Source organism: Tenrec ecaudatus, chromosome 5, assembly GCF_050624435.1.
Source record: "Tenrec ecaudatus isolate mTenEca1 chromosome 5, mTenEca1.hap1, whole genome shotgun sequence".
In the NCBI taxonomy this organism is placed as follows: Eukaryota; Metazoa; Chordata; class Mammalia; order Afrosoricida; family Tenrecidae; genus Tenrec; species Tenrec ecaudatus.
In genome coordinates, this window is record NC_134534.1 from 157,266,563 (window position 1) to 157,281,279 (window position 14,717).

The 14,717-nt window shown below is 43.1% G+C and overlaps 1 protein-coding gene across 4 annotated transcripts in view; it reads left to right on the forward strand.

The window, feature by feature from the left end:
• DIP2C (disco interacting protein 2 homolog C) overlaps positions 1 to 14,717 on the forward strand; it is a 521,839-nt gene that overhangs the window by 346,390 nt on the left and 160,732 nt on the right. For all 4 annotated transcript variants that reach the window (XM_075550143.1, XM_075550144.1, XM_075550145.1 and 1 more), the window contains one exon: positions 13,705 to 13,828. In XM_075550143.1, coding sequence (XP_075406258.1) covers positions 13,705 to 13,828 — 124 coding nt within the window. The remainder of the gene's footprint in view (positions 1 to 13,704; positions 13,829 to 14,717) is intronic.

Below are 14,717 nucleotides of genomic sequence, written 5' to 3' on the forward strand. Positions count from 1 at the left end.
AATTCCGTTAAATCCCTTCAAGACAAATGACAGTTCCCAGGCAACCACATGTTGTGTTGTGAGGTAAGCAGGGTTTCCAGCTAGTTCATTCCATCCAGGGAGACACCCTACCGAGAACGTACCTTTCTACCTCAGCGCTACTGAATCAAAATATACAGTTTAACCAGATCCCCAGGTGATTCTTAATTATACATAAGAATCACCTCTTAACTACACGTAAGAATCAGCTGGGGATCTGGAGTAATGATTCCGATTCAGTATAACGAAGGTTGGAAAAGCAAATTCTTATTAGGGGGTTGAACTGGAAAGAACTCATTCAAAGCCTTTAAGGAAAGATTATTCAGACAGTAGTTCTTAAAGTGGATTTTCAATCTCAAACAATTCTTTGTTTCTGAGACTCTACTGGTTCTCACAGTTATCTCACTAAAAGGAACAGCTGTTAGCATACACAGCGTGACTGAACTGCAAAATTCACCAGCAGCAATTTCTCAGAGGCAGAGTTTATGTTTATATGGTAACAGACCATTAGGCTAAATAATCTCAGTCCATGAAGCAAGTGTTTCATTCTCTCATTTCTTGGTATCATGGATACTACATATCCACATTAATAATAAATTTATCTTTCTTGCTCTTTTTTTGTTTTCCTCCTTTCTTTCTACCCTCCCTTTTTAAACAAAATTGGGATTTGGGTGACATTTTACAGAGCAATCTGGTGTTACATTTAATTATTCTGTTTCTCCATCTCCTTAAAGAATATTGATAGAATCTGGATTGAGAGTACATTATACTTACTGATCACTGAATAGTATTAACATTTTACACAATGTTAAATCTTCTTATCCATGAGCATGGCATGTTTTTCCATTTATGTAGATCTCTTTATTAGGCTGTTAACTGGAAGGTTGGCTGTTCAAACCACCAGGCACTCTACAGTAAAAAGAGCAAACTTCCTTCTCCCATAAAAATTTAACTCTGGGAAACCCAGGCAGAGTTCTTTTCTGTCCTATGAAGTCTGTGAAATGAAATGGAATCAATGGCAGTGGATAGTTTCGTTTCCTATAGTAGAGTTTTATAGTTTTCTTTGTGTAAATTGTTTAGATCTCTATACCCCCTCAAACCTCAAGTCAACTGCTCCTAAGTTGACTATGACCCAGACCAACCCTTTATATAGGGTTTCCAAAGCTGTAAAAACTTATGAGTAGTTCGCCTCATCCTCCTTCCATGGTGGCTGATGGGATTGAGTTGCTGACCTAGCACTCAGTAGCCCACTGTGTAACCCACTGCACCCAGGACTCCTCCACAACCTCTCACAGTATTCTGTCTTAGTCATTTAATTTCAGCTGGTCCTGTTGGGCTGTCACTCAGTCCACTTCTTATTCATGATATTTGCATCTTCATTTTTTCCTTTGTTAATTTTGTTAGCATTTTCTAAGGACCAATTTCTTGTCTCATTTTTTCTTTCCATTTTGTTTCCGTTTCATTTATTTTGGCCTTGAAATGTATTATTTCATTTCTTTTAGTGAGTGCAGGCTTTCTTTCTTTTTAAATCATTTTATCGGGGGCTCTTACAGCTCCTATCACAATCCATCCATGTGTCAAGCACATTTGTACATTTGTTGTCATCATTTTCAAAACATTTTCTTTCTACTTGAGCCCTTGGTATCAGCTCCTCATTTTCCCCCTCCCTCCCTCACCCTCTGGTCTTCATGAACCCTTGATAATTTATGAATTGTTATTTTTTCATGTCTTACATCAACCATGTCTCTTCATTTTTTCATGTCTCCCTTCACCCATTTTTCTGTTCTTTGCCCCCTGTGGAGTGTGTGTTATAAGTCAATCATTGTAACCTATTTCCCCTTTCTCCCCCCACGTGGTATCACTACTCCTATTATTGGTCCTGGGGGTTTTATCTGTCCTGGATTTCCTGTGTTGCAAGCTCTTCCCCATACCAGAGTACATGCTCTGCTGTAGCCAGGTTTGTGAGGTAGAATAGGGGAAATGATAGTTGTGGGGGAGAAAGCATTCAAGAACAAGAGAAAAGTTGTATGTTTCATCATCTACAGATGGGCTTCAGGTCTCCACTCTGCCCTCCCCTTATTCACATCTATATGATTTTTTTTTTATTCTGTGTCTTTGAAGCCTGATGCTTGATCCCAGTGACACCTCATGATCACACAGGCTGGTGTGCTTCTTCCATGTGAGCTTCGTTGCTCCTCAGTAGATGACCACTTGTTTATCTTCAAGCTTTTAAGACCCCAGACACTATATGTTTGGACAGCTGGGCACCATCAGCTTTCTTCACCACATTTGCTTATGCACCCATTTTATCTTTAGGATCATGTTGGGAAGGTGAACATCACAGAATGCCAGGTTATTAAAACAAAGTATTCTTGCATTGAGGGAGTACTTGAGTAGAGGCCCAATGTCCGCCTGCTACCTTAATACTTAACATAAATCAGGCGTCCTCAAACTACTACCTGCGGACCACATGCGGCCCACCAAAGACATTTATCTGGCCTGCTGGGTATTTTTTCCCTCTTTGTTTTTTTACTTCAAAATAAGACATGTGCAGTGTGCATAGGAATTTGTTCATAGTTTTTTTTGAAACTATAGTCCAGCCCTCCAACGGGTCTGAGAGACAGTAAACTGGCCCCCTGTTTAAAAAGTTTGAGGACCCCTGATATGAAAAATATGCATAGATCAATTTCCATATAATTGTATATAAATATTTTATATATGTACATGCCTATATTTAGACCTCAATAAATATCCTTTGCCTCCTAGTTTTTTCATCTATTTCTTTTTACTCTCCCCTTAGCAATATTGTGCTTGATCAAGCCCTACCAGGCATCCTACACTCTCCTCACCATCAATTTTAGATCACTGTTGTTCCCTTGTCCCTGAGTTTGTTGGCTCCTCCCTCCCTTTCCCCCACTTCCCCCAGTCTGGTCTCCCCCTGGAACAGTCCATCCTATTGTTTTCTCCTCCAGATTGTTTATCCTGCCTATCTTATCCAGATAGACATGCAAAAACAATAATAAACAAAAACAAAGCAAAAAATAACAAAAAAGAAAACCCTATAAATAATTCCAGGTCTGTTTGTTGACCTTTATAAGTATCTTTTGGTTGAGTCTAATGAGGTGCCATGCCCTGCTCCCTAAGTCTATTTTTGGGATCTCTCTGTTGCACGCCCTTAGTGTTTCGCCCTTGTGTGGTAGGCTCATATCAGGCACAATTCCCACATTGTGTCTCCATTGTTGTTCCCCATAGTGCTATGGGTCAGTGAGGAACACCGTGTCTCCTGGTGGGGCCGGCCCTATGGTCTTCTCTGCATTGGCTACTCTGTTCTGAGCAGGAATATCGTCCTTGGGACTTGGTGGGCCACAATGTGTTCCACTCTCTTTCTCTCTCTCCTTCCCTCTTAGTTTGCTTCTGTGTGCTTTGACCAGACATGCCCCTCTACCCAAGCTGTAGCTTCAGTGCTGTCCTCCAAAGTATATTCTTCTGTGGCAGTGGTGGTGGTGGTTGGGGGCGGGGGGTGCTCCATTTAGCTGGGAATGGGGCCAACCCTAGAATGTAGGCTTTTTTGCTGATTATTTTCTAATGGTTGGAGTTGTTGTTTAAGGTATTGATAATGCTTTTTCTTTTTTTTATGTTTGCATTTACTGCTGTAAATTGACCTATGAGTACTGCTTTTGCTACGTCACACAGATTTGGGTATGTTGTTTTTTCATGATCAATTTCTTATCATTTTTAGCAGGGTGTTATTCCATACCCATATATTTTATTTCTTTCCATGTGATCATCTTTTTCTAGATTTCTAATTTTATAGTATTGTGATATGAAATTTTTTGCCTTTTATTGGAAGTAGTGTGTTAAAATTTCCCTTTATGTTTTTTTTTTTAAGATGGTAACTTTTTCTCTCCACAGCTGCACATGTCATGGTTCACATCGTAGGCACCTATCTAAGCATGAATCCAGAGGTGGCCCCAAGTGCTGGGTTTTTTGTTGTTGTTGTTGTTTTCAAATCATTTTATTAGGGGCTCATACAACTCTTTTCACAATCGATGCATACATCATTTGTGTCCAACATATTCGTACATGTGTTGCCATCTTCATTCTCAAAACACCTGCTTTCTACTTGAGCCCTTGGTATCGGCTCCTCATTTTTCCCCTCCCTCCTCGCTCCCCCCTCCCCCTGAAACCTTGATAATTTATAAATAATTATTATTTTATCATATCTTATACCATCCGATGTCTCCCTCACCCAGTTCTCTGCTGTCTGTCTCCCAGGGAGGAGGTTATATGTAGACCTTGTCATCTGTTCCCCCTTTCTCCATCATCCTCCCTCCACCCTCCTCATATCGCCACTCTCACCAGTGATCCTGAGGGGTTCATCTGTCTTGGATTCCCTGTATTTCCAGTTCCTATGTGTGCCAGTGTACATCCTCCAGTTCAGCCGGATATGTAAGGTAGAATTGGGATCATGATAGTGGGAGGGAGGAAGCATTTAAGAACTAGAGGAAAATTGTATATTTCATCGTTGCTACACTGCACTCTGACTGGCTCATCTCCTCCCCACAGCCCTTCTGCAAGGGGATGTCCAATTTCCCCCAGATGGGCCCTGGTCCCCACTCTGCACTCCCCCTCATTCGCAATGCTATGATTTTTTTTTTTGGGGGGGGGGTCTTTGATTCCTGATACCGTATCCCTTCAACGCCTGGTCATCTCACAGGCTGGTGTGCTTCTTCCATGTGGGCTTTGTTGTTTCTCAGTTAGATGGCCCCTTGTTTTTCTTCCAGCCTATGGGACCCCAGATTCTATATACTTTGATAACTGGACACCATCAGCTTTCTTCACCGCATTTGCTTATGCAACCGCTTTGTTTTCAGCATTCGTGTCGGGGTCCCTTTATGTTACAGAGCTGTCTGTTTCTCTTTTTCAGATGTATAAAGGTTTGTTTTATGTATTTGGGGCCATTTAATGCAGTGTAGATATTTATTATCATTATGTTCTTTTGTTGGATTGACCCTTTAATCATTATAATATACCCTTCCTGGTCCCTTATGTTGGCTTTTGCCCTACTTTATTTTTCTAATTAGCCCTAAACGAAAATCTAGTAAAGAAGAATATGCTATTTCCTCTTTGATTTATATTTAATTCAAAGGTTAGTGTCTCAGTCTCTATTGATGAAGTGTCTCATGTTCTCTAAGAAATATTGTCAAATACATATTTAGAGAAAATTTATATGCTAATAAGCATATGGAAACAAGAGTTTCAATAAGTCCACAGAAAAATATTTATTACTGTTATTAGTAATATACCCACTCCTTGCTTATCAACATGGTTAGGTTCTAAAGTACAGGTTAGCATAAAAATGGAGGCTAACCACATCAGATCACAAATGAAAAGTGACTACGTTATTACCGAATTGCCAGATTATATGATTATGTAACTTCCAAATTCTGTCAATACATAGCAGTCAAACCATTGTGAATCATGGTCATGCCAACTTGACTCATGACTTTAACTATCAGAGCCAGTGTTAATCTCACTTGGTACATTGGCATTTGTCATTGTCACATATTTTGTTGGTAATAAGTAAGATAGTAGATTTTTTGCTATTTATAAATGAGAAATATCTGATAACAAGATAGCTGATAAGTGAGGAGTAGCTATAATGATATCGCATATATTTTAAAATCATTTATTTTAAATTTATAGCCTAATAGCTTCCAAACTAGAGCCATTTCCCATAATACATTTATTTGACTGGAGACTGGGAGTGGTAATTTTCTTAGAGTAGTGTTTTGTGTACCACTTTTTGATTGTCGGTGTCATCTGTTAACTACAAAAGGAGAAAGTAGAAGGTTCATCTGAAATACCATTAATAAATAAATGTAAACAAAAATTTAAGAGGCTGGAGAGGCGGTTAGTTGTTTGGGCCATTGTATCCTTCACGTTGACTCTTTTTGTGTTGTTAAAAAATACTCTGAAACTATGAAATTAATTATCTTAGACTGTGAGCAGTAGAGCCGTTAGCAGCTAACTTTTAAAGTATTAGAAGTCTTTCTAATTCTGAAAATGTTAAATGATAGCAATAATAATTGATGGGGAGAAGGCTTTGTCTCTGGCAGTATGCTTTATTTTGTCATCCCAGGAGCAGAAGATCCTCTTTGCTGAAAAGAACCTTGAGTTCTGTTTGGAGAGAGTCATAAGGTTTAATGTGTGCAGCACAGGAATTAGAGTGGAAACACTGAGCTGGAATCATTTGTGAAAAGTCACAGAATGAAGTCTTTTGCTTGCTCAGAACACAGTGGAACGTGCGTGGCAGCAGGGGGATCCAGACGTGTATGGCAGCCGTCACAGAATGACTAGGATTTTTCCCTTATGCCTTGCCAGGTTTTTGCCTGCTTTTCTGCATGTCCTGCAGGTGCAACTTCTACAGGTGGTGGGAATGATGGGAAGCCAAGAATGAGATACAGTTATGTAGGCTGGGCCTCTCCACGAAGAGAAAAACAGGGAAGCATGATCATGTGTGTCAGGAAGAGTTTCCACTTAGTGACTCCTGGCACTTGATACTGAAGTACCGAGGGACTGACCCACTATAGGATTCAGAAGAAAAGGGATCAAGTTTTTGCACTGCCTTGACTTCATGAGAACTTAAATATTTACATATGTGTGTGAACATAACCAGAAGATTCATTTGCTTATAAATGTTTTGAATTATTTAGAGTTGTGTGTTGTGTCTCAGACACTGACTGTAGATTATAATTAGTTCATTAGTCTTAAAGAACTGTTTTTTAAAATTACACAGTGCTTTTTTTCAGTTATTAATTCAATATGGGGGTAAGATGTGCACAGGGCCTGTAGCTGGTGAAGGATGGGAGTCTTTTATAGCTCTTCTGTTGTTCTGTGACTATTAGGATTACTTGAAAATAAAGGGCCTAACTGAGTGATGCCCACCACCCTGCTACAATCCCTGAAGACAAAGCAGGTGCATAATCAAGTGTGGTGAAGAAAGCAGGTGGAGCCCAGCTATAAAAAGATACTGCGTCCGTCCGAGGTCTTAAAGGCTTGAAGACAAACAATAGGCCATCTAGCCAGGGAGCCACAAAGCCCACATAGAAGAAACACACTAGAGTATGATCATGAGGTGTCAACAGGAACAGGCATCTGAAGTTCAACAATAAACAATCTCATCCAGGCGATGAAGAGGCATCACGGAGGAGACCCAGACCCCATCTGTGGATAACTGAACGTTGCTGTGCAGCGGGGCTGCACGGAGGAGAAAAAGCATCCAGGGGCAGTTTAGCCCCCACAAAACACACAATATTCCTCTAGTTCTTTCATCCTTCCTCCCTTCACTGTTATGATCTCAGCCCCACCTCACAAATCTGGCTAGACTGGTGTACAGAGAGCAGCGCAGACAAGAGTTTTAATACACGGAATTCAGGAAAGACCACCCCCCTCAGAATCAGTAATGGGAGCAAAACATCCAGGAAGGTGGAGGAAGGGAGGGAAAGGGAGAAGAAGGGGGTGGTGGCGATGTATAGTGATGACAGCAGAATAACCCCCCTTGAGGGGGAAGAATACCAGGTGAAGGGATAGATGGACGGTGTAAGAGTATAGACAACAAGGACAGGACGTAATACATTAAGAGTTTGCGGGGGTGTCAGGGTGGGGGAGGGAGGAGGAAAGGAGCTGATATCAAAGGGTTCAAGAGGAAAAATAATGTTTAGAAATTGTGGACACCTACAATTGTACATGTCCTCTTGATATAATGGATGTGTGGATGGTTATCATATATGTAAGAGCCCCTGATAAAATGATTTGTTTAAAACAATGATAACATTTAAATTAAAAAAGAAAATAAAGTGCCTAAAGGGAACCAAAGGTGCCCTGGTGGTGTGTTGGGTTATGCACTGGGCTGTAGCCACAAGGTCTGCACTTGGAACCCACTGGTCATTCCTCAGGAGAAAGAGTAGGCTCGCTGCTCCTATGAAGCTTTACAGCCTGAAAAAACCCCAGCAGAAGTCCTGCTAAGCTCTGTAGGGGACTCTATGAGTCAATTCACTCAATGGCTCTGAGAGGAGAGTTTTTAAGAGAGGGAAACCAAATTTTCTGAATCCTAAATACTGTCTAATAACCCTAACTGAATGATGTAGTTCCCACACACCTTTAATTAAGGTGCCCAGGTGACGCTGTTGGTGGGAGAATGATGAGGTTGCCTCTTCTCCTGGAAGATTTTCACTTTGTCTGGTCTTTTGTCACCCCATGACTGGTTGCACATTAGCTTCTCCTCACTCATACCTTGAGTGCCATCCGACCTGAAGGGTCCGTCCTCTGGCACTCTCCTTGAAAATGCCCTGCTTCCATCCGGTAGGCCTTCAGCATCTGACATGTTTGGAAGCTGTGCATAAGTATTCAGGGGCTCCTTCCTCTGAAGTGGGGACCCAGGGGATTCTTCATTGTCTGTTCTTAGATGTCTATAGACATTAATAATTTGTTTGCTTTCATGAATGTTTTACATCCCATTAAAATGGATCACTCTTGAAGGACTAGCATTCATGGCTTGCCACATCGCAGCATGATGTAAACAGGTACACAGCACCTTTTCCCTGAGAGCTCAGTTTATAATTAGTGTAGAGAAAGGAGACCTTCAGAGATGGAGTGACAGGAGCGAAGTAGCAGTGGATCCTCCCAGCATGAGAAAGTCTGCTCTAGCATGATAATGATATGATTGATGTGTGGTGGGTGGAGGAGAGCAATGGTTCTCCACCTTCCTAATGCTGTGACCCCTTAACATAGTTCCTCATGTTGTGGTGACCCCAAACCATAACATTATTTTCGTTGCTACTTCATCACTGTAATTGTACTACTGTTATGAATCAGGTGACCCCTGTGAAAGGGTCGTTCAACCCCCAAAAGGGGTCACAACCCAAAGGTTGAGAACCGCTGGACCAGAGAAATAAATCCAGGAATGCTCATATGTGCAAGAAAGAGCTTCATATCCAGAAAACATCCCAACCAAGTCCAACCCAACTCCGTAAGACTGATACTAAGCCGTGAGTCCTTCAGACTGAAGGAGACACATAAAATGATGCAGAATGCCAGAAGATCACAGGCCAGGGTGTGGAAAGTTGAGTGGATCGAGGTCTGTGGGAAATATGGCAGGGCCCCAGCAAGTCTCAGGATGGCCAGCAAGCAGGAAGGTCAAGGCAGAGATACCAGCCTCCACCGAGCTCTATATCTTGGTCTACTGTCACAGTTTATATGTGTGTGTACGTGTGTGGAATGTGTGTGAGTATGCATATGTGTTTGGGGGCTGACGATGGGGATAGAGATTTCTTTCTACTCGGTGTAGGCTTGAAAATTGCCATGATAAAATTAGTGGGCAAACAACCACTACATTAATTGACACATTTTATCTTTGTGTGTCGCATTTCCTAAATCGACGTTGGTTACATCACCTTACTCATCTTTAAACTTACTGTTAGCCTATAGAGTGTTTTGTGTTGGTTCTGCAAAGTAGCACATTTAAAGTTCATCTTTCCATTACAGTGCATGCTTGGCTTACACTGGCTCCTAAGAGATAACAAGCGGTTAAACCAGCACTTTAAGTTGGCAGGGAATGAAAACGGATGAACACTAGCTAGTAGTTTTGGAGACCACAAATCCAAAGTGCGTTCACGGGAGATGACTTTTCATGAACTTACTTTACATTTACTGGGGAGAAAATCCTTCTTCCCAAGATGATTGATGCATTCTGAGTGGGACATGTGGCTGTAATGCAGTAATGATGTTCCCATAGTAGCTTGCTTAATGGGACTCTTGAGAAGTTACTGGCAGACTGGCTGCTTTTAAGAAGGCACTTTCTAGAAGGTGACATGATGAGCTGGCTCTGTTACTGAAGAGGAGAGAAAGAGTTGAATTGGGTTGAATTCAACTTGGACCCACCTTTATTTAAGCAGCAAAAACGAGTCCTTGCAGAGTTCTGTTTTGTTTTTCGTTTTGCTAGAAGAATTGTCCACATTTCTCGGTGTATTTCAGGGAAGTATAGGGACACCGTCACCCACCTGAAGAGTAAGCCCTGTGTCTGACCGCCCCCCATTAAGCCACCATAGTAGGAGAAGCCTATGGGGACTGTGGGGGAACATTATAAGCAATAGTTTTTTTGGTGCGAGGTTGCATAGGTGAAATATTTACATGCTTCCTGAAATGAAGTGCCTGTTTCCCAAGTCAGTTTCATATCAAGATCAGTAATTTTAGCCAGCCTGAAGGCAGATCAGACGTTTTGTCACAGAGATCCGGGTGTTGATCGTAAAATACCATTGCAGCTGCTGGCAGGCTATCACCTGACAGCCTCATCAGGATTATTAGGCAGAAAGACTGCGTTTCCCTTTGCTTTGGTTGCCAGTGTGCTCAGCAGGGATTTGTCCCGAGCATCTGTATATACGAGGCTCCGTGCTGGACACAAGGAGCCCTGGTGGCACTGTCTGGTAAAGATTAGTCTGCTAACCACAAGGTCTGTGGTTCGAACCCACCCGTCACTCCTCCAGAGGAAGAGGAATCCATCTGCTCCTAATGTGATTTACAGCCTGGGAAACCTGAAGTAGCATCTCCAGGAGTTGAAATGGCCATCATGGCAGTGGATTAGGGTGCGTGCTAGGTAGCGGGCAGTGCGTGCTAGCTAGGGTGCGTGCTAGGTAGTGCATTGATTACTTTGCACCTGTGACATGGGCTATGAAGGAGGCTGCAGGGCTCTTCGACTGCATGACGGGAGGGTAGCAGGTGGCAGTGGGCAGAATCGACAAACTCCCATTTGACTGGAGCTTTGCAGGATGAATTCGGATTGTCTTAAGTTCCAGCAGTGAGCTACTCTTTCAAGCCTAAATGTCAGGCAAGGTTGCAGCATTGCATTCCCAATTACACTCCCCCTCATGGGGCTCCCATCTCCTTTAATCTAAGACGTTTTTGCACCTGCGATTTTACCACTGTAGGATGTAAATCACATGCAGGTTATTAAAAGAGGAAGGCAGTGTTTCTTCCCTTGGGAGGGGAGGGGCTTTAGGTCAGAGTATCTTCCTCCGTCGCATCTGCAGAAATGATCGTGGCCTGGCCAGCCTTGCAGCAGCAACAACCTGAGTCAGGTCATGGAGATTTCATCATGCGCTGTCCCCTTCCTGAAGAACACGAGCCACCCTGCTGGGCTGGCATGCTGTTTCAGGAGAATTTACATTGTTCCCAGCCAAAAGACAAAGTTTACTGAAAGCAATAGCTATGAGTAACTCTGGTTCTAAATCATTTCAAGGTCTTGTATGGACAGTGAGAGTGCGTGCCTCCTGACTCAGCTGCACAAATATATGCTCATAAAAGAAACTCCTCTTTTGCATTACAGCTGATGCCATTGTCAGAGACTCTGTTCCCTCACCTGTGTGTACTCGTGGTACTTGGTAACCTGATACAACCACTGTGTTAGTCTGGGTACATTAGAGAAACAAATCCACAGAAACTCATGTATAAGAGAGAGTTTTATATCAAGGGTGAGTGCACATCAAAAAACATCCCAGACCAGTGCTGCCCAAGCCCACGAGTCCAACATTAACCCATATGTCCGACACCAATCCACAAAGTCCTCCTCCATCTCACAAAACACACACTATGATGCCAACTGCAGGAGGAAAGCTGAATCAGTGAGTGTGCAAGCAGGGGTCTCCACACCGGTGCTCCAGCACCCAGGGCTGCATTGGCATAGGTCCATGAGCCTCTACTTGGGGATGTCTTGCAGGAAGTGAGCCTTGCCATCTGAAGCAGGGAACTGGCTAAGGCAGCTGCACCCTGGTGCGACCATCACAAAGCAAGAGACCAGAGAACTAGAAAGGTGAGGCTCACCGAGCCACTTATCTCTCTGCCCTTCAATTAACCCCACATGTGTTTATCGGCCACATTGGCACAATAAACTTTAACTATCTCAGCCACTGACAAGAAATTGATTCCCTTGGATATGTAGTTATTATCTCTTTACTGGAAAGAAAATATATTAGTTGAAGGGAAAGTCAATGAGATGCCTCTGATATGGGACACTGCCTTCCCTGAGCCCTGGCATCCTGTCTCCTTGCAGGGTTGCAAGGAGCTTGCAAGTTGGGATGCTTTCCCTGTGGTCCTCCCCTGAGTCCACACATTGCCCTCAAAAGATCCATCTAGATTGAGAATGCCCCACAAAGGATACTTTTCACTAGAGACTTACATTGACAGTAAGAAAAGCATGAAATAAACATTTGAAAGGCTATAGTTTTTAAATATTGATGTATGTGCACTCACCCAGGTAGAAATGCCCTAGATTCCTTTTATGTGCCCTCCGCGGGCAGAGAACCAATGGGTCAGAGGGTTGCTGAGGCAGACCTTGGGTCCGACCTGCACTGTTCATCAGGTTATTTAGGTTCCGTGCCCGGTGCACAGAGGCGTAGGAAGACGGAGTAGAGGTCATCTAGTCGCTGCAAGCGATAACATTTCAGTTCTAGGAATGCTTGTTATTTAGGGGTTTTCACTTTGTTATCTTAAATCAAGAGATTGTAAACCAAAATAGCCAACACACCTGGCAGGGAGTAAGGAAAACTCAGAGTCCACCTGACTGCTAGTCTATCTCCCGGTGAGACAGGAGGATGGCACAACTGCATACAGTCAGCAGTATGACCTGCCACGGCAGTCACACAGTGCTGGAGCTGTGCTACCCGAGGCTAGCTTTCATGTGTCGTTCACAAGTTGAGGCTTAGGAATTTGGTGGCTCCCTGTCCTTGGCATGTGACAACACCGAAGTCAATGTGGTTCCAACAGTGACCCAAAGTAATATGTGTCTGCTACAGGCCTGCCTTCGAGATATTGTAGGTTCCGTTCTAAAGCAAATACTGCAATAAAGAAACTCACGTGAATGCTTTAATTACTTTGATGCATGTACACGTTACATCTGTGCCATCGTGTAGTCTGAAATGTGCAGTAGCATTATTGGGAACATTGGAGTACTGTGAGCATTAAAAGGTGACATGGAAACACGAAGTGCACATAGACTGTTGGACAGACATCACATGGAGACTGGTGAGGAACAAGGCAGCCAGGTCTTCATTTCTGTGGTTGAGCATGCTTATGTCTTCTGCACCTGTACCAGGTGTGGTGGGGTATATCACAGGTCTTCCTTGGAGTATTTTGAAAATCAGTGATTTACTTAGATATTAGGTATGAAGAGATGTTCTCGGACATTTCCTGGTCTCTACAGTGTGTGTGCCACTTACAATCATGGTCTTTCCTCACTGGAGAAAAAGCATAACAACAGTCTTTGAATGAGACTGTACTAAATGCCAGTCATTGGGGTAAGCGCTTTACAGAACCCCTTCTCGTGTGTCCCTCACCACAAACCTTGGGGACAGCTATATTTTTTACCCTCAGGTTGCAAATGAAGAAAGTAAAGCCGAGCAAAGTTAGCTCATCTGTGTAAAGTCTCACAGCTAGCACGTGGCAGGGTTGGACTTTGTTCCTCCTTCTCCAGACTTCAGAGTCCATGACCTGAGTTCTTGCTTGCTCTGGAGGACGGGAAGGGGCTGAGAGCGACTCCTTCCCTTTCCCAATGCCTACTGGCTAGGTCGTGTTTTCTGTTAAGCATGGAGCCCCATTCTTGACCTCTATTTACTCTTTGTTGCCTTCTCTCAGGATGCAGGAAGCCAACAGATCGGGTTCTTGCTTGGAAGCTGTGGAGTGACTGTAGCCTTGACTAGTGATGCTTGCCATAAAGGACTACCCAAAAGCCCAACAGGAGAGATACCACAATTTAAAGGTAAGCCAAATGGCTCTTGGAAAGTCACTGCATGCTCATTGTTTGTATCAGAGGGACTGACTCTTCATTTTCAGAAGAGTACACTGTGGCAGGAACCCTAGTAGCCCAGCAGGTAACTGCTCCACAGCTAACTGGATGGTTGGTAATTCACACCCCAACTGCTCTCTGCTTCTGTAAAGATTACGGCATTGGAAACCCTACAGTCTAGGTTTACTTTGCTCTGTAGGGTCACAGGAACCCAGTGGTTAGGTGTCCGCAAGGACAGCAGTTCAAAACCACCAGTCGCTCTGAGAAAGACAGCACTTTCTACTCCAATAAAAAGTAACGGTTTCGGAAAATCATGAGGACAATCCTACCTTGTCCTATAGGGTCAGCAGCAACTTGCTGGCAGTGAGTATAAGGCAGTGGTTCTCAACCTTCCTAATTCTGGGACCGTTTAATACAGTTCCTCATGTTGTGCTGACCCCCGCCCCCCAACATTATTTTCGTTGCTACTTCATAACTGTCACTTTGCTACTGTTAAGAATCGGGCGACCCCTGTGAAATGGTCATTCAACCCCAAAGGGGCTGTGACCCCCAGATTGAGAACCACTGGTATAGGATCACTATTGGAACACTAGCTGAATAACGGGTCCCATGTTTTGGGTTTGGTTTGGGATATACTCTATTTTATCAGTTACAAGGTACGTGTTTTGTTTTGTTTTTCACATTTAACATGATCAAAATCGGGACAGGTCTCTAATCTGTGGTGTGACATAGTTTAGTTGGCAGTGGTTTATAATCCTCGTGTTGTTCATCTTGCTGTAGATGTGATGAATTGCAGAATCAGCAAAGGGTCACTGTAGTTGAAGTGTTTGAAAGCACCCCACATAAACAGAGAGAAATAATG